The sequence below is a fragment of the Podarcis erhardii genome (assembly GCF_964252035.2).
Source record: "Podarcis erhardii genome assembly, chromosome: 7".
Taxonomy (NCBI): domain Eukaryota; kingdom Metazoa; phylum Chordata; class Lepidosauria; order Squamata; family Lacertidae; genus Podarcis; species Podarcis erhardii.
The window spans coordinates 34,379,933-34,400,501 of record NC_138511.1 but is presented as its reverse complement, the minus strand read 5'-3'; the positions used below and the strand labels follow the sequence as shown (position 1 = coordinate 34,400,501).

Here is a 20,569-nt window from a genome sequence, read left to right as displayed (position 1 = left end):
ATGTCTGTCAGAAAGGCACAGTTGGCTTTTAATATGCTTTTATTCTGCATAATTTGATTTAAATCGTTGTTTTAAAAGTGGAAGCAAGTATATGAAACACCATTTTAAGAATGCCCAGAATGTTTACATGAGTCAGAGTTTAAGGCTATATAATTTAGAAATGCTTTCTGCAGGATGTAAAATATACAGTGGTACCTTGGTTTTTGAACGTGATCCATTCTGGAAGACCATTTGAGTTCTGAAACGTTCGAAAACTGAAAACTCAATAGCCAACAGCTAGGCCTCAGGATCTTGCACTCAGTGGAAGCTGTGTGACATGTTCGACTTCTGAGGTGTGTTCAAAAACTGAAGCATTTACTTCCAGGTTTACGGCTTTGAAAACCGAAATGTTCATCAACGGAGATGTTCAAAAACCGAGGTACCACTGTACTTAGACTTGTCGTTATTGTGAGGTTCATGTGTACAGCTGCCTAGCTGTCAGTCCTGGAAAGCCAAGAAAAACATTGACCCAGTCATAGTCTTCATCACTATGACAAGATGTATTTCTACTTAAATAATCATATTTTGAAATGTGCACATAAAATTTATATACATTTTATGTAAATTGGTGTCCTTTTCTTGTATTTCCTCATTTTTGGCAATATGTCAGTAGACACCCTGGACTCTCTGCCTCAAATTTTTCTCCTAAAATTATTTGTGGTTATTGCATCTTTTAGCTGGCCAAATCTTTAAATTGTTTTAGCATCTGTTAAAGTAATGTTTTCATTAGGAAGCTCGGCAGGGGCTGCCTCGTCCTATTTTAATAAGTTGGCCAAGGTGGAGAGATTGTGTTACTGTAATTCCTTTCCCATCCCTGTCACCTCCTGCTGAGGTATTTACATCCCTAATTAAAAAGGACAAAGCCTTGGGAGGGTTTTATTTAAATTGAAAATTAATCTGAACAGTGACACAAAAGTTATCTCAGTGGGTGGCGGAACAGAAACAGAATGCTGGCTAATGCCCACAACACAAGTTTTGCCTGTCTTGAGAGCACACTACTGACCTCCTTGTGAAGTTGATTCTCAAATTATTTCTGCACGCCACCCCAGTCTCCAAGCAGTGTGAGATTCCAGAGGTTCCAGGCACTTGCCCAGGGTTCGTGTTTTCTCCTGGAAATGAGGCACAACAGAGACTGTGGTGACTTTATGGCATACAGTGGTACCTCGGGTTACAGACGCTTCAGGTTACAGACTCTGCTAACCCAGAAATAGTACCTCGGGTTAAGAACTTTGCTTCAGGATGAGAACAGAAATCACGCGGTGGCAGTGGGAGGCCCCATTAGCTAAAGTGGTACCTCAGGTTAAGAACAGACCTCCAGAAAGAATTAAGTTCTTAACCCGAGGTACCACTGTATATATAACCTGAGCCTACGAAGGAGGGGTTCACAACACCCACGCCCCAAAAGGGTCTTGTTTCTCCCATAGCCACAGCCTTGGATTGACAGCAGAAATCGGCCATGGCGCTCTCTCTGCCTGTCCAGACTGCAGCTTTTTCTTGAGCTTCTAGATCACATGACAGCAAACTCTGCTCCTTGCTGCTTTCCTTCTCGGTGACATCACACACCGCCCTACAATAAACTCTGGCTTTAATTATTGAGGGAGGGAGCCTTATCCATGTGCCGTATTGCACCAAGCTTCTAACCCTTTGTTCTCTTAATGGCCCATCCCCTGGGCGATCACCTGATGAGGAAACTAGCCTAGCTTTTAAACACTTGCTGGATCCATGAATTAGAGGAGTATGGCACCCACAAACTCATAACACTTATATAACAAAAGTGCAGGCTCAAAACACCATTTTAGTGTGCATTTACAGGTAATGAGGCATCTGTAGTATTGGGGGGGAGGCTTTAATTGCTGTATTAAAAGTCCGATAGATGAATAATTCTCATAACTACTCATAATGGAATCAGTTTATCACGTAGTAAAGGAAATGTATACTTTGGGGTGTTTATAAGTTCCTGGCAGTTTCCATTTAATTAAAGGTTATCTTAATAGCAGGAATATAGAAGCAGTTTCACCCGGCCCACTGTTCATGCTGGCAAAGAGCCCAAACTGCAAGCCTTTTCCCTGACATCTAGATTGCTGTGTGTAGCAAGTCCCCACCACCACCACATACACACACGTAATCACAAACCTTCGATTTTTGTTTTTACAAACAAGAAGTCTGTAGTAATGTGAGTCTCCCACCTTGGTAGATTGAAATGGTTTGGCCTTGATCTTGTCAAAGGCTCTTTGTGAGAATAAGGCCATGGCGATCGTGCTGGGTTATGTATTTTCCTTTTTCTTAGGGGTATTATTACCCAACTTCTCAATGAAGAAAGGGAGGCGTGAATGAAATTATCACATCATCAATAAAATTTTGTGCATAGGCCTAAGACCAAATTTAGATCTGCTGTCCCAAACTTTATAAGCCTAGGAGCTTATTTAGATTGCAGGATGTGCCCCCCCCCCCGTTGCTTTGCCCTTTTCAGGAGTAGCCGTGGTGCAGTATTCGGTTTGCATTGGTGTTAAATCCTAACCAGAGTTTGGATCTCAAGAATGGTCCCTGTATCCCATGTGTTGGATTTTTTCAGTCATAAAGTGATTAAATATTCTGTACTACCCTGGGAATGAAATGGAGCAGTCAGGCTCACCTCACTCCTCTTGGGTTGCAAGTCAGTGTCATATTAGTAATATAAATCAGCTTCAGCATTTGACAAGGGAGAATCTTGTGCGTTTCGAGATTAACGGAAAGACTAGATAACAGGCTGACAGAGTTTAGCATTACAGCTATCTGGTTAATTATCTTGACGCCTCTATTGTTTACATGTTATCAAAATACATTGTCTTCCTGTGTGAGTGCGCTGTTCTTCCCTGACAATAAAAAGAACACCTTTTTTATTCTCCTTTGCGGAATTATTTTTATCTCCCTCTTCTTTTGCCAGATGGTGACGGACAGACGGAGCATTTGCTGCCAGCCTGTGCTGATTCAGCTTGTCAGAAGAGTGTCATCTACCTATCTAAACCAGGAATGGATTCGGTATGTTGAGCTTCTGTTTGCGCAGATTAAATTAAACCGTGTTTATATTTTGTACATCAGATGAAATGACAAAGATCCAAATCTAGCCCCAAAGGGACAACAATTAGGGCCATGCCAGATGTCAGCAGCAGCCACATATGCTGCAGTAGAAAGTTGGTGTGAGTTTTAATTTGTTTTTAGTCTATTGTTATTTTAACATTTGTGCATCTTCTGTTGTTGTTCTTAATGATAATTTTACTGTTTTATCTTCTTTGTAAACCACTTTGAGGTTTTGGGCAGTCGAGCATTGTATGAATTTTATGAAATACATGAATAATAAGAAATAAAACCATAAATGTGCAAATGAGGAATGTGCATCCTAACCTATTTCACAGGGTTGTTGTGGACATTCAGTGAGGAGGAAGAGAGCCACATACACCACCTAGAGCTCCTTGGAGAAAAAGATGGGATACAAATTACAACTAATGCTTTATTATTGCTGTTATTGTTGCATTCCACCCCGATCTCCGCTGAGCGGTTTGTGAGACTTGGAAGTTTTCCATGCACTCACCTAGGGTTTGTGTTTTCTTTGGAAAATGAGACACAGTGGAGACCAGGCAAACTCCGGCCCTCCGTATGTTTGGGACTACAGTTCCCATCATCCCTAGCTAACAGGACCAATGGTCAGGGATGATGAGAATTGTAGTCCCATACATCTGGAGGGCTGGAGTTTGCCTATGCCTGGTGGAGACTGTGGTGTCTATAGGTTTCTTTACACCTATATACAACCTGAAGCCTTCAGTGGAGGGGCTCACAGCAGTAGCAGCCCCAAACATGCCAACTTCCTCCATAGTAACAGCATCAACATTCTTTCTCTGCAGCCTCTCTTGTTCTGCAGGGCACAGCCCAGCTTAATTGCTTCTCTCTGCTACCTGATTATGGCACTCCACCCTCCCTAAACTAAGCCCTGTTTATTGACAGAGGGAGGAAGGCCTCCATTAATTTGCATTCTAACACCTTTTTCTTTTTATGCTTTGAACTCCTTATCCCCCCCAGACAGTCACCTCACAAAGAAGTTTGCCTGACTTCAATTAACACTTGCTGATTTGGCTAGGATTACCATGTCCAATGCACAACCCAGGAAATGTGCCTAACCTAATTAGCTTTTATATGCTAAGCTAATCACAGATGCTTAGAATACACACTACGCTTCCTTAGATTCTAACCCCTGGATAGTCTGATGCAGTTTTTGACATAAGCTTAATTAAGCCCCTCAAACTTTTTACATTATTATTAACATCTGTATATTTGGAGATGTGTCAGAAGTTCATTAGAGAGATGTGAGCCAGCTCCCTAAATCATTCATTAGTCTTTAGCCGGATGGTCGAAACACACAAGTGGGTCATGGCCAGATCCAAGGTGGGTCACAACAGGAGCAAATATATGATAAAAGATTAATAAATGCATGTTTGGGTTAAAAGCTTTGCTGCTGAGAAGGCTGAAGATACCTGCCCTAAATGTTTACAGGCTTGTGTCTCCCTTTAACCCCTTGTGTACTTTACTACAGGCGAACACCCAAGCACTCCTTGTCACATGTGACAACTTTATAATTCAGATTGTCTCCCATAGACTAGAGAGAGGCAATGGCTTCAAGTTCAGGAGAGGCAACTTTCGGAACACATTTCTAACCGCAAGAGCAGTTCAGCAGTGGAACAAGGCTGCCCAGGGCATCTATGGAAATTAATAGGGGCACCTTCTTGAGTCACTCAAAATGGTGTTAATCAATCAACCTGGGTAATCGACAAAATGTTACAACCCTACTTAAGCAGGGTTGTTGCCGAAACACTTCCAACAGCTGTATATACCCAGAACAGTAAAGCTCATGTATCTCCAGATCACGACATTCTCTTTGAAAGCCTGAGAAATCCTCATTCTGTTCAGCCATTGTTGGAATCTTATTTGTATTCCAAGTATCAGCACAAGCTGTATTTGAGGCTTCTGTTTACAAACTAATCTTCCTGAGGAAGGGGGTAGGAGGGGGGGAGTGAAAACCCAGTAGATTTCTATCAAGCAGCTCCTTTATGCCTTTAGTATTGTAGTGGATACTACTGAACCCCTATTTTTAGTGTTTATAGCTCCATCTAGAAGATATTTAGGAATGGTGTATGAATGATCTCCCCATTTCTGATTCTCTTTTGTTTCTAGTAATGGGTTTTTTGCAGTGTAAATTCTTCTTCTGAGTGAAGTAAAACTGCTATTTGAACTTGATTGTTCTGTCTTAAACCAGTGGGAGGGATTGTACAAATGATTTGTCTCAGGCAACAAGAGCGTTTGACTGTTTTCTGTTGAGCAAAAACCAGCGTTAACGAATCTATCATTGCTTTGTTTCGCACAGTTCCCCAAAGACAACTGTCTCTCTTTCGCATCTTGCCATAGACTTTTCAAAAACCTGGCAGCCCACTAAAACACCCAGATGCATAACGCACAAAGTTTACAAAAGCCAGGAATAGCAGGAATGGTGTATATGTGTGTCAGAAACAGAGAGATACTGTCTTATTCCTGTTGCTTTTTAATTCTATGCAGCTCAGTTTCATGGATGGAACAGTCCTATAGGATTTAGAGCACTCCAGAACAGAAAATCAGAGGGGGGGGGAGAGAGAGAGAGAAATTGAGCAGCCTTGGGGTCACCAGGGTAGAAGTCTTCAATGGGCTCTCCATATGCACCTGGTTGGTTAAGGAGATTCCTGTTCACCAAGGCCTTTCTCTCCCTGTCCTTCTGAATCAGATATTGCAGTGATATAATCTCTGCTCTGAAAAAGTATGTGCAGTCATTAGTATTTGGCTTATGTACTGATTTTATAATCAAGTTATTGGTTAGTTGTAATCCACATAAGATAATTTCAGTAGAGAGGTGTTCTTTAAAAAGAGATTAACTATCTCTCCCTTTTAAGAAAAGGAACACTATCTACCAGATGCCTGCAGCTAAATACTTGGCTCCTTTCTTCATCCGCTCATTTTTTCTGCCATCCACTGGCTCCTCCAGCCACTGTTTTACAGCGCACAGCCTACTTTGCCTAATTTCCTTAGGCCCCCCTGCCTAATACTCCTGCCTTTCCTCCCCCACCTACACACATATCCTTCTGACTCTAAGCACTACGAAATTTCTTCAGAGTCTCCCTCTCAGTAGCCACTTCTGACAATCTAGCCACATAGAAGCTGGGCAGACAGCATTCTCCCCTGCACAATTGGAGTGCTTGTGAAAAATCCTTACTGTCACATCAGAAGCTACATTGCCACCAGTACAATGTATGTGTGGGTCAGGTCAGTGCCTTGATGGGTGACCACCCAGGAATCTCATGTATGCAGTCTAGGGTTCCATGATGGAAGAAAGGTGGGGTTTAATCTAAGGAAAGTAAAGCAATATGTGTTCAATAAATCCTGACAATTTGTGTTGTTGTTTTCTGGTTCTCAGTGGTTTCCAGTGTTGCAAAACTTCACATACAAAGGCACCCTCTGGGGCTTTGTTCCGTATGATTCCGCTCAAACCAACTTTTCCTTCCCAATCACCCTTCACATTGGAGATTATAACATGGATGGCTATCCAGACGCACTTGCCATACTGAAGAATACATCAGGAAGGTACGGTATATTCAGTAAATAGTGTTTTCAAGTGTTTCTTCTACTTGGCATAATGGTGCATGAAATTATTCTCACCTTCAAATACCGTAGGCCCATGGAGAAGCTGAATCGCTTCTTCTAAAAAAGAAGTGCCTGAATGGTATGAGAATGGATCTATTTATCTGCATCAAGCAGCCCTTTTATTCTTTTCTGCTGCTTAGCAGGATGTTACAAATGCCATCTAGGAAGAAGAGTGCATTGTGAAGAAATGCTGCCTGTTTCACCCTTTCCCATTGGAAAAATGTGTGGAAGGAGCATGGGGAGCTCTCCCCCCCCCCTTATTAAGTTCCAATTGTCTGAAAAGCACATACTCATCATGGTTCCTTGTGGAATGATCTCCCCATGGAGATCAAGCAAGCTCCAGCTGTGGTTATTCCTGCCAGCAGTTGAAAACTTACCTACCCAGGCATTTTCTTGACCCATCATTCCTGTTTACCGTGACTGATATTTTAATGTTATTTTGTTGTGATTGGTACTTTAACTTTGTTTCATTGAACTGGTTTTATTGTGTAGTTTTGTTTGTTTGAAAGCTGTTGTGTAGATTCTGTAAATATTTCTGTAGCAGAAGTCTTCAGAAATTGTACTTAAAGATGTGTAATTCCTAAATTTCTACGCTGACTTGGAGCAGCCTTCCCTAAACTAGTGTCCTCCAGATGTCCTCAAATGTTGCATTCTGAGGCCTCCATCTGATCACTACACTCAAGTGGACACCAGGACACCAGTATGTGGGATTGTCATCCTCCCACTCATTTGAAGGAGGCACGAGAACTTCATCCTTGAGCCCACCGAGGGAATCGTATGGGCAGGATGCCTGTATTGCTGGGGGTTCGACTAGATGACTCTTGCAGTCCGTTCCTCCTCCCCAATTCTATGGTTCTATGATTAGGAACATGCTGTGGGCTCACATGCTCTCTTCCCACCAATCCCTCCTTCCCTGACATGTGCTGATTCCCGCCTTCACGTTTGCAACAGGACTTTCAAAGGCAGTCTGTGATATGTCATGAACAGCTCTGCTGTTGAAAGGGAGCTAAAGTTAGAAAGGCAACTGGTCATGCACAAGCCATTGCTGGACTCCAGAGGAGGAAAAAGTGCTGTTGCACTCAGCTCCTGCTTATGGCCTTCTTATAGACCCACTGTGAGAACAGGATGCTGGGGCTAATCCAGCAGGCTCTTCTTATGTTCTGATGCCCAGCCACTTTGTGACATAACAGCAGATTCGTCACTCGCTGCCTGACGAGAGGCATAGCCAACAGGCTCCAACCGTGCGTGCATACCCAGAGATGCCATTTTCCTGTTAAAGCAAGCGTCAACATCTCAGTCCCTTCATCAGCATCAAGTCCCTTCAATAATAATTCACACCAGCTGTAGCTTCTCTAAAGATATTTCTGCTGATCTTTCAAAGATGCTATTCCTCCCCTCCCCCTGCCAACCCTTCCTCTTGGCCGGCTAGATAGGAAGAATTTTGGTTCTGCTTCTAGGGCATTGTCTCCTTTTATTTTGACATTATGGCTGGCAAATGGAGGCAGTCTTTATACCCTGGAGGATCTTGGTTCATGGCCGTGGTTGCGAGTGTGCATTGTCAGTTCCATTTTTGCCTGAGGCAGCTTCTCTTCCCTCAAGCAGTTGTTGACCCATTTTATTTTGATGGATACACTGCAGATGCATTTTCTGGTAGCTGTCATACACGCTTTTGCTCAGTCACCAGCTCTCCCACCACTGGAAGACCGCCGCTGTCATGACCCTCAACTGCTTCCTACCTCTGCCCCTTTACATTGTCATGTGCAAACATCTGGATGAATTACGTTGTGGTAATGCATTGCCTGGAGCTGCTGTGCAATACCAAGGATGCACGTTGGAAATGGGAACATTTCTATGAATGCCTGCAAAATATTTGCAGGGTACATATTTCATTTATCGCCAGGTGTTTAAATCAGAGTTGGTGATCTTAACCCTGTTCTTGAAAGCTAGCTTAAGACAAAGGTTTAAAGTAGCAGAGCTGATAGCAATGTATAAATTTACATTGCTCTTGTAAAGAATCAAAAGATACGTATAAAATACAAAGTTGATTTTTAACAAGAATAAGGGATAAGGGAAGGTTAGACTGATTCCTGAATCGGGTGGGCAGGCAGTAGATTGCAGTCCACCAGTTCTCCTAGGAGCTCCCAGGATTCTTTCAAGTAAAGACATCATGTTAAACCAATGTTTAAAAATAATGTATGGTTTATTGTGCACAAGCACTCATTACTGCCCGCTTTGTTCCCAAGCAGGAAACAGACCAGAGGCTGGCATTGCATTAGATGCAAACCGGCATTCACAGTTTGTTTCCCTCCAAGCAAACAGCAAGCAGTAAGCCAAGAACAAAGCTTGGCTTCCATTCATGGCTTGTTTGAAGAGATATAAACCACATCCACCGGTTCATACGGACCATAACATAAGCCCCTGGTTTGATTCTTTCCTCGTGTGGCAAGAGGAAGAGCGAGGCAGGGACTTATGAGCAGCATATGCCACCAGTGCACTGGTCTGTCACCTTTAAACCATGGTTGGTTGGTTGGTTGGTTTTTAAAAAGTTTTAACATAATATCGAAACCAGGCCATAACAGGGCACTTCCATTCCTCCGCAAGAGTGCATATGCAGAAGCGCAACAGTTTACCAGTACCTCATAGCTGAATGAACCTGTGTTTTATTTATTTATTATTGTATTTACATCCTGCTTTTTCCCCAAGTTGGGATTCAACACTTTAAAACAACATAATATATGTTGGGTGAAAGGGGACCTGGACCAGATGACCCACATGGTTCCTTCCTATTCTGTGATTCTCTGTTGATTCTATGATTGTATTTATATCATTGCGTAGCCCCAGATCTGTAATATTGCTTGAGTGCAGGCTTGGGTTGCAGGGCATGTACAAACTTCCTTGAGATCATATGCAAAAGCATTAGTCCCTTGCAGAGCCTTTCTAATCACCTAATTATTATGGTATGATGAGTCTTTTCAAATAGCCATATCCCAAGAATCTGCAGAGCTTGATGGATTCAGCTTAACATCTTGACTATCTATGCCCCAAAAGCACACTGTAACTTGATGCTGAGCACAAACATATTCCCTTTAGCTATTTAAATCAAGTACACACAGTTCAAGTAGCAGGGTGCAGTTCCTGCACATATATCGCCCATCTGCTTTTTCAATCCCTCCCAATAATCCAGGGCTTCATAGCTCATCAAGACAAAATCTTCTTTTTCCCCCCAAACAGCTTTTGTCATATTTCAGTGGCCAGCCAAACTAGCACTCTAACATCACACTGCTGTTTAGTTTGGAGCGGGATGGGGAATCCTCAAAGACCTTGTTAATACTTTGGAAATCCTTTAAAATCCCCATTTTAAGAGCTGTATAAATGCAGATTACAGGAGCAGTCATGAAATGTAATCCATAATAAAGGGGGAATTTAAAATGTGTGTGTTTTGAGCAAAGACTCTTGTTCAGTCACTTTAAGGTTTTAGTGACGTCTAACAGCTAACAGTGAAATAGTGTTTCTGTGCTGAGCATTAAAAAAACAATGACAGAAGGAGATGCTTTAATATGGGCAACCTCCAAGGAACCAATTCACTTTCTTAAGTTAATTTTTAAATTTATTTTATTTGTGCCCTGTGTTTTCAGCCAATATCATCTTCCAAGCAGCTTATAATTAAAACCCACAAAAGTGGTACAATATATTAGGGCTAAGTGGAGGTATTTCTGATAGTCATTTTTGGTTCCTGGTAATGGATGACCTAATCCAAATTCTAGAGGGAGCAAACAGTGTTGCAAAGGCTCAAGGATAGACTGAGAGTAAAGGTATCAAATCCGAGGAAGCATTTATTTGATGCTCATCAAGGAATCTATTTGATAGCTGCCTTCAGATATCTAAAGGGCTGTCACATGGAAGATGGGACAAGCTTGTTTTCTCCTGCTCCAGAGGGTAAGACCCAAAGCAAATAGATTAAAGAAGATTTTGAGTAAACACCAGGAAGAACTTTCTGTTTGACAGCGTAGCGAACTCCCTTGGAAGGTGGTGGACTCTCCTTAATTTGGAGGCTTTTAAGCAGAGGTTGTATGACCATCTGCCATTGATGCTTTAGTTGAGATTCCTGCATTGCAAGGGGTTGGACTAGATGACCCTCAGGGTCCATTCCAACTGTATATTTCTATGATTCAGCAAGTTAATATTTTTAATTTCTAAATACTGTACTGAGTATCTAATTGCAAGGTGGTATCTGACTAAGTCCAAAGGTGGACAGGCTGGTCTGTTGATTTCAGCAGGTCAGCTAGGTATCTCTTAGCCAGATGTCAACCACATTGTTACTGCTGGGTCATTAGTAGCAGTCTTCCAATTTTCCCTAATCTAAGGAACAATTGATTATTGATTCCCAGCTAGTGATATAGTGTCCACATAGGAGCTGATAACTAACATGGATTCAAACAGTGTTGGGAGCACTGCTAATTCCAGTGAAATCCAGTGTGCTGTAGTAGTTAGTGTCAGACTAGGACCTGAGAGACCAGGGTTCAAATACCCACTGACCTCGTGCCAGTCCCTGCCCCTGAGCCTAACCTCCCTCACAAGGTTATTGTAGGGATTAAATGAGGAGTAGGAGAACCATGTACTCAACAACAACAACAACAACAACAACAACAAATTACTATTAGTATTATTTATTATTTATACCCCACCCATCTGACTGGGTTTCCCCAGCTACTCTGGGCGGTTCCCAACAGAATATTAAAAGCACGATAAAACATCAAACATTAAAAACTTCCCTAAACATGGTTGCCTCCTTGCAGAAGAAAGAAAAATATAAATGTTGTTGATTAATAAGCAAACTGTACCGCTTTTAATGGATTATTTTATGTTTCCATGTTGCTGTGCACTACCCAGATATTTTGTGAGACAGCAATATATAAATACTTTTATTTAAAAATTAATAAAGGACAGCATAAATTCTGGAGTTGAGAATGAGACCAACAGATATATTATGAATAAGCTCAAAGCATTATTTGTGTGTTTCTTAAGTCAGATCCATTAGTTTATATCAGTGCAGTTTTTCTAGAATGTTTTAAAAACAAACCAAAACAAAAAACAGTTTTTCTGAGCTAGCTCAAATATAGCACCCAGGAGCCAGTAAATGTGATATATCCTGTACTCTCATAATGGGTTGGACTGAAGTAACTTCACTGCAGGGAAAATAGCCCTACTACTTAAACTGTGTGGGTTTTTTTTCCTCTCTCTCTCTCTTCTGAAAATTTGGAGTAAGGAAAATTCCTGGCTTGCCCTGCTGGAAGCATCAAGCCAGCAAGGAGAAAAAATTCAAGGTGTTTAATGAAAGGTTCCTAAAATGGTGGGGCTGCATCGTGGGGAAGAAGCTTCCCTGCCGTGGTTGTGGTGTTTTACCATTTTCAAAACTATAGTGCTAACTGAGTGTTCCATATTGTCGTGGGGCCTGGTCACCTCTAGGAGCAGTGAAGATCTGAGCTGTGGGCCCCTGGAGTAGGCAATCTGAGACAGACCTTAACAGGCAGACAGGTTCATATGGGAGACATCAGTCCTTTCGTGATACCCAGGATTTAGCATGTTATTAGATATATATTATGAGATTACTGTAACACAATAATTCAAGAGAAACAATGTTGGCCAAGTGAACTTGCCAGTTTCTTACGCTGTCTTTCCTGTATTTCATAACTGAACAGAACAGGTAGGCATCCTCTTCTTGTGCTACTGGTGAAACTTAATATATTTGGGAGCTCAGGCAAAGTAGGAAAAGTACTGTAGTCTGTTTAGGTGAGGATGGATTTTGCCATCACTTCCAGCTATATCTGCCATCATTCTCCCATACAAGAGTTGCTACTGCAGCTCTCCAGAGGTGCGGTTTCTGCAAGGAAGCGATTGCACACATGCCCCATGCCTCAATTGTTCCCCCTCCCAGCCTTTTAACTGTGTTCCCCCCCAACTTGCATGATTTAATCCTTACCATCCTCTGTAATCCTAAATCCCCAAACCCGTTCTACAGTGTTTCTGGATTGTGAATTTTTATGTTGCAAAGGCAGTGTTACAGAATCCAGGAAGGCCCAGTGCCTGCAAAATAGGTAGAATTTTCTTTGAACATTAATTTTTCAAGGCTCTCTGTACTACACTAATAACAGGGACAGCCACTTTGCAGCAGCAAGTATGATGTCTTTTGCTGTTCTAATTGTTGATTCGTTCAGCCAGCTTTTAATTCACTGAAGCTGTTTCAGCAGACACCGCCCCCCCCCCGGCAATAAATTGGTGGACTTTCTTGACTCTCCTTGTTGTCTTTGTAAGTAGTTATTGGAAGGAACATGTCTTGCTGATTAGAAGACTGCTATTGAAAGTGATTTAATTTATCTGTGCTCAGCTCTTAGCTGTGACCTGTTACTATGTAAGGGAAGGGTCAGTCTCAGACTTCGTATAAGTAAATGTCATCTCATTATTTCTAATAATGTGCTGGAGGATCTCTTATACAGAAATTGGAGGGAAATTGATAGTGGAATCTGTTCTATGTTGTAGTAGTTATTTGTATTACTTTCACCCATGCATCATAAAATGGCACTAATATGAAAAATTGTGTTGTGGGAGGAAGGGGTTCAAACAACTATTTATTAATGTGTTAATCTTCAAGGAATTCCAGATACAGCCAAACACCCTTTGGAAAAATATCTCTCCCGGAAACCAAAATTGGCCATATTTTCTCCTGTTCCTTCTTGCACATTGTATTAGTCAAAATGCCTCTAAAAATGAAGAATCTCAAATCTGATCAGTACTGCAGAAGATTCAAGTTTAAAACCTGCATGGAGAAAGATTCCACTTGAACATTTCCGGCTTAAGTTGTTTGTGGTTTTAAATCCTTGATCCTTATGGATTTTGTTTTGAAGTGAAAAATACCTACTAGCTTTGGTTGCAAAGAGGAAGGAGCTTCTTTCTTTTCCATCAGGTTTCGCATGAGTAGGAGGGAACCATCTGCCTTCATAGCTGACTTAGCACTTTACTCCTTAATCTAAGTTGATTAATCTACCAATTACATAAATCAAAGCATTCATACTGCATGGCTTCAGATGCAAGTTGCAGCATCTTCTCAGAAAGGAAGCATATTCTGTAGGTGAAATACAAAAGACCAAGCATAATGTTCTTTTACAACGAGACTGAGAATAATGTCCTTCTGTTACAAATTCTTGACTTCTTGCCATACATCTATAAAGCATATCATATTTACCTTGCTGCCTCGGCCACGATTTACTTCAGCAAGCACAGAATGCTAGATAAGAAATTGCTCAGCAGTGGAACTTCTTGACCTATTCGAAGTATAAACATAAGCTCTTGTTCATAACTCTAGATATGCTTCAAGTGAGTCCTTTTCAGCTTTTGAGTTCCTTTTCCTTTTTCTTTTTTTAAAAAAGTGTTTGGAACTAATGGTCACCTAAAGCATTTTAGAAAATGAAAACTGTATCCGAAGAACCGTTTTCAGCCTGATGTATGGAATTGCTGTATAAAACGCAACGAAAATCTTGCTGACAGTGTCAAAAGGTGATTTTCATAGTAATATTAAAATTTCTACATGCCAAGGCTCTGATTAAGTGAAGCTTTGTAGGAAGAATTCATAACACTTCTATTAGCAGCAGTCACACAGATGCTGGGTCTTAGGTGCTGTAGAAAACCTTTGGAGAAGAGTAGTAAGCAGTGATCCAAAGAATATACTCAGGTGTGCTCATAAGATGACACACACATTCTTTTCCCACCCAGGCCCCCACCTTGGCAAGCCACACTGACTCTGCTTTGCCTCCAGGGTCAGAGCCAGTAATTCCAGTTGCTGGAAACCACAGGAGGGGAGAGTGCTTTCATGCTTGGGTTCACCTTATGGATTTCCCATTAAGGCATCTGGTTGGCCACAGTGGGAACAGGATGCTCGTATAGATTGGCTCACTGGCCTGATCCAGGAGGCTTTTAATATGTTATTATCCAGCTACAGCAAACTATTTTAATAAGAAGCTCCCCATTTGTGGAATGCTGTCCCCAGGGAGGTTTGCCTGGTGTCTTCATTACGTACCTTTAGGGACCAGGCAAAAACATTTATCTAAAATGAGGCCTTTGGCTGATTAACATTCTGTGGTCTTTTAAATGTGTTTGTGGGAGGTAGCTTGTTGCTTTGTATTAATTTTTGCTTTATTATGCTTTTTTTCTATTCCATTTTTTTGCTTTATTAACAATCTCTTATATCATATGACACATTTCGTATGGCATATCTTGTATAATATTATGCATTTTTTCATCCTCGTTTTGTATTTTTATGTTGGTCTTCAGATGAAGGGCAGTATACAAATTTAATAAAAAATAAATATTACTTTAGCCCAAAGTAGAGTGGTGGGATAGCCTCTTCTCCTGGGGAATGCTATGGCTCTGGGTGTGGTTTTTTGTTCCAGGCCACTGGGGTTCCTTCTGAATTTGCAGTAGCAAGCAGGACCCTCTCAGGTTCCTTAGCTTTGTGTGTTACAGGGATTCCTTTGACAGAAACCTGGAGGGGACTCTAAGAGTGTGCATGTCCCTGGACCCCTGACTTCAGTTAAGAGTACAAAATAATAAAAATGGAGCCGTGGAAGGACAGAAGTGGGAGAAAGGATAGGAGGGTGAGCAAAGCTAACTAACCTGGAGTGACTTCAGCTGAACTGACCACCGATTTCAAGCTGTTTCTCTTAAAAGCTTGGTTATCTCAGGAAGGGGCTTTCATGGATCAAATGGAGAGGAGATTATTTGAAGTGCCAAGTCTTACTACCAGGAGTGATGAGTACAAAAGGGGTTTCTGTGTACATATTTTGCGTGGAAGTTCCTAACCTTGATGGATCCTAATGTATTGACTAGAGGAGGCACTGCCTCAACAAGATCCTACTCAGCTACTGATGATGCAGCCTCGATCCTTATTTCTTTTGAAGACACCCAGAGAAGAAGGCATAGGGTGTCAAACTGCCATTAATTAAAATCTAGTAAGAGGGTTGCCATCCTACTGGATGAAGGATGGTCCCTTACCATTTAGACAAAGGGCTAGGGAAGACATAGTGACCTATAGTGGCTACATACAGGTGGTGCAATTTGGATGACATGTGACTGATGTTTGGCATGTGCTTCTTGTGGACGTATGTTCTTAGCGCTACAAAATACAAATGTGTGGAACACGTTCCCCAAAATGCAGTTCAGCTCTCGCACACTGCCCAACTGCAGGCTTATGCTTCTGAAACAGGAACAAAATGAGCTTGTGCATCCAGTCCAAAGACCAAAAACATGGTTTGTGATGCAAAGATGTTGGGCTTTGATTAGCAGCATTTGATTAGCAACTTTTCATGCTAGAGCCTAGATGTGTGAATGTGCATAACATTTATAACTGTGTCTCACAACCGAGGGCTTCTCAAATACACGTTGTGATGCGTGCGTTAGTGTTGCATCTATAATACCATCCCTTTTCTGTTTCGAAAGCAAGTGATGAAAGCAGTTGCTGATTGCTGTCATTGAGGGGGAAGACATACTTCCTAAAATAAAGAAGCATTTCCACAGCATGTGACGGTGAAACAAGGGGCATTTTTTCCCCTTAATTCTGGACCATTTCAAGGTTCAGTTAAGAACCGCTTATTAATGAATGCCCCACTTTCAGTTCCAGTTAAAAGCTTTTAAGAAAGCAAGTGATTTTTCAAGGAGACAAATCGTCCTGACTTTTAAGGAGTAATTGTACACAGCTGCTTAATTGAAGATAATTTCGCTGAGATGTCAGCCCATTTTCAAATGCAGGAAGAGCAGAAGAAAGATAACAGGAAGGGTATAGAATGAAGATGTGTTCCTTAGTGTGTTTGCGGGGCGGGGGTGGGTAGGATGGAAAACAAAACAGCTTAAAAAAGAAAAAAAAGAATGAGGCAGTGAAGCAAAAGAAATAATTATATGAGTAATGCCTGAGAAATACCCATTTAATGTATGCTGGCAAATGTTTTTATTCCCCCAGATTGAGACAGCGCACATCTGGTTCAAACTGGCAGGCGTTCAAACAGGAGGAGTCTCCTCTATTCCAGCATTCTGCCATGGTTCTTCTTCCCCCTTTATGTTTAAACACTTTAATATATTGTTACGGCCTATAAATTAATTGATTAGAACTTGAATTTTAACACATTTACCCACGCTTCTTCTACTGGAGTAAAGAACTGTAAGGATATATGCTTCTTTCAAAAAAAAAGAAAAAAGTGGTCGTTTAAAAATAAAATCAGATTTTCCCCAATGGCAAATGAACTGCCAAAGGTGGTTATAAATATTTATAAATTCTTGTAAAATCTGAGCTGATAATTGGCAGGGGAGACTCTTAACATGAAACACTTAGTATGCCATTTTGGAGAGGAAATATATTGACAGTAGTTAACAGCTGCAATATAAAGCCAAGGTTATTGTGGTTCTCATGGAACTGGTCTTCGTACAGGTGGCCTAGATTGGATTAACAATTGATTAGATCGTTTTCATGTCTTCCAGAACCCAAGTGCTTATGCACAAGGAAAGCGAGTTATCTCTGAATTTTTAAAGTTTTCAGCGCCAAGTGTCCTTTAAATATATGTATGAACCTTTTGGAGGCACATTTGGAACATCACTTTGATATATTCTAAGGATTCACTTTAGTTCTGATGTGTGTAGTACTATCTAGGGACTCAAACAATTCCTTGCTCATGCTATTAAAAATGTTGTGAAATTACTGAACTAGTTACAAAAGACATAATTTGTTCACAGTAGTAGTTTTTTTTGTTTTTAAGAGAGGGAGGGATGTATTGGGAAGAAGAAAACCATTTGGTGGTTTGGCAGATGGCAAGGCAGCATCCATCAGATACATTAGTGGACTTGGGAAACAAGTTCCTTTGCCCAGTAAGTGTTACTATAAAAGAACTGCAATGGACTCGTAGTTGAGTACGAGTCAAATACTCAGCCTTGAGATCAAACAGATGGTCCTATGAGGTTAGACATTGCTATTCTGCTCAGCTGAGCTTTCCCTTCATTCTTGTTTGCAGCAGCCTGACCTGTATTTTGGTCTTAAATTTTCAGCAGCAGCCAGCTGGCTTATTTGTTGACTCAAAGTTGATAATCCCCAAATGGGCGATTTTGACGTTGGCAGCAAAATACCAATGTAATAGCCTGCTACTCTGCCCACAGATGATTCTTTTCCACCCTGCCATTTCCTGCTTCCAGACGCAGCCATCACCATACTGGTGCAGATATAATTTTGCATAATTATCTAACCATGGTTAGAAGACTGGGAGTATCCTGATGACATCTCTTCCCCCTGTTGTGTGTGAATCTCCCACCTTTAAGTTGCTTTATTTCGGGAGTAAACTACGGTTTGTATTGCACATCACCATATCTACTAACATGGCACGGTTGAAACCAATCCTTTCCACCATGATTTTGAGGAGTTGGTTTGCAAACTGGCTCAAGCTAATCATGGCTAGCAAAAACACCTGGTGCAATGTTAAATGTGGGTTAGGTCAGAAAATTAAAGAAAAGGCAGAGAGCTAGTGGAGTGTGCACAGTATCTTAGTCACAATTTCCTCTGTTCTGTTTGCTAAGCATGGCTAGGTCCAATCACCACGCACTCAAGAAGACCATTAAGTCAGATCCTGCAAACTTTGTAGGTTCTCAAAGGATCAAGCGATCTAGAATAAATCATGAGTAGAATCTGCAGCAATGTTGCAGCAGAAGTTTCTCATAGGGTTTTTCATAGCCAGCCATGTCCTCCTCAAATTCTTGTGGTTCTTTTCCTAAAGATATGTTATACTGCTGCAAACCTTGGGCATGCTGGTTTTCAGTAGCTCTGTTTTGGTTACAGTCCTGTTGGCACTTACCCCCTGAGTTCACTAGGAGGAGACATAATAATAATGTAACTGTCAGGATGCTGTTAGTGACTTCTGGCTGGTTGCCGAGGAAAGTATAAAGAAAAAGGAAAGTTTCTTACCGTCCTTTTTTATTTCGATATTTACAGAGAGAGTCTATAAAACCCAGCCTCTTGGATAATGGTGTTGTCCCGAGTGAATCTCCACCCCCTGTCTCTCCCACATCCTCATTTGTCACTTCTGTGGGCACTGCCACGTGCCTTCTGTCTTTGAGCTCTTTGCTCTCCTACTTTCAAGGCTTGCTGGGTTCTGGGAGATGGAGCATCTGGGATGCTTTCTAATGACACTGTGTCAGCCAGCTGCCGCTCCGGTTCTGTCTCCTCCTCCTCCTCCTCTGCCATTATTTCCCAACTTTTCCCCTCATCTGCCTCTGAGCTGTGACCTCCTTCAAACCACTGTTGTAAATCTCTACTGTCTTCCTCTTCCTCCTCCCTGGAAGGGTCAGGGTGGGGAGGCAGTCTCCACCATTCCTCCTCTGCCCAGTCCCTGACGGTAACACATGTCAGCTTTGTGTCTGAGAGAGAGCTGCAAAAATTGAAGTGATAACTGATAAAACATCATGTTTCCCCAGAGAAACCACATTTTTCAATGTGTTTTTCTTTTCAAACTGTATGGATGTCCTGGTAATAAAAGAAATATTGAGTGCAAACATTTATATGCCAGCTTTGGCTTCCAGGTGACACTCAATCTAATGTACAGTTTAAAAATGTATAGCAAACAATGCTACACAATTAATAAAACATTAAAGTCAACAAGTAACCCTAAGAAGTCAAAAGAGCCGATTAAACTGCAACAAAGTGAGTGGCGCAACTGAGAGAGCTTCTGCCTGTGTCCTTGCCAAACCTCCCTTGAATGAAGGAGAAAATGCAGAACAGTGCATCTGCTGCTCATCTAAGGGATGGAGAAGAACATACAGGAGTATAGCTTTTTAAAAAGATTTTCTTTTCTCTTAACATTACAAGGAACATTCAGTATACTGAAACAAATTCCCCCTTTATTTCAGATTGTGCACAAGATTCACTTCCATGAGCTGTATTAGGTGACTCACCAAGAAATCTCAACAATTAAGTTAAGGGGTGGAGAGGGAGAGAGACCGAGAGAGAGAAATCTTAAGCTAGTTGCTAAGGATACATCATGAATTGAAGCAAACCTTTTAATTCTTTCCCTTCCAGCTTTTAATACTAGTAACCACGGATCTAATTTTGATGATTGATTACTGTGATTAAGTGATAAGAGCGTTTTTTTTGCAAACCTTTGGCTTGAGGCTGTGCTACTAGTCCAGGAAGCCTTGTTCTTAATTGCTAGGATCCGTAGCAAAGTAAAATTAAAAGGGGCCATGCCTCTTTTTATTCATCCAAGGCCACACTGGTGTATATAATGGCCTCATGACACAGAAGTGACTTAATTATATGCTCTTACCATCATTCTCAAAAATGGATTCAAAATAGTTTGGTGGTGTTTCTCGCTTTCAGAAAGAAAGCTCTGGCAATGTGTGGGATGGTGCTTATAATACAGTACAAGAATGTTGGGGTGATTTGGATATATTTCCTAGGTGAGCTAATAAGGGGGCAGGGAGAATCCAGTAAGTGGCTGGAATAAGGTTGTTTCGTTTCAACTCTTAGGTCCATGCAGATTTAATGCTGGCTCCCTGCAAACCATAGTTTGCAGACTGAGAGCCAAGCTCAGAGTGTGTCCCCCACTGCCATCTCTTGAGCAATTTCCCTTCTCTCATCCCCTTTCCAGAATTAAGCATGGGCTATGGTTTCCTGGTAAATCAGAGTTTGAAGTAGGTTTTCAGGCCAAGGTAACATTAGAAACTGTTTCATGTTAACGATGGTTTGCGGTTGGTGCTTATGTATCGCAAAACTGTGGTTAGCACCAAGTAGAGAAAAGAAGGGGATAGACAC

General features: G+C 41.4%; 1 protein-coding gene across 1 annotated transcript in view; it reads left to right on the top strand.

Annotated features, from left to right (window-relative positions):
• ITFG1 (integrin alpha FG-GAP repeat containing 1) overlaps positions 1-20,569 on the top strand; it is a gene marked incomplete at its 5' end in the record, with an annotated part of 112,292 nt that overhangs the window by 40,409 nt on the left and 51,314 nt on the right. Inside the window, 2 exons of the mRNA XM_081870245.1 lie at positions 2,963-3,057; positions 6,509-6,675. Coding sequence (XP_081726371.1) covers positions 2,963-3,057; positions 6,509-6,675 — 262 coding nt within the window. The remainder of the gene's footprint in view (positions 1-2,962; positions 3,058-6,508; positions 6,676-20,569) is intronic.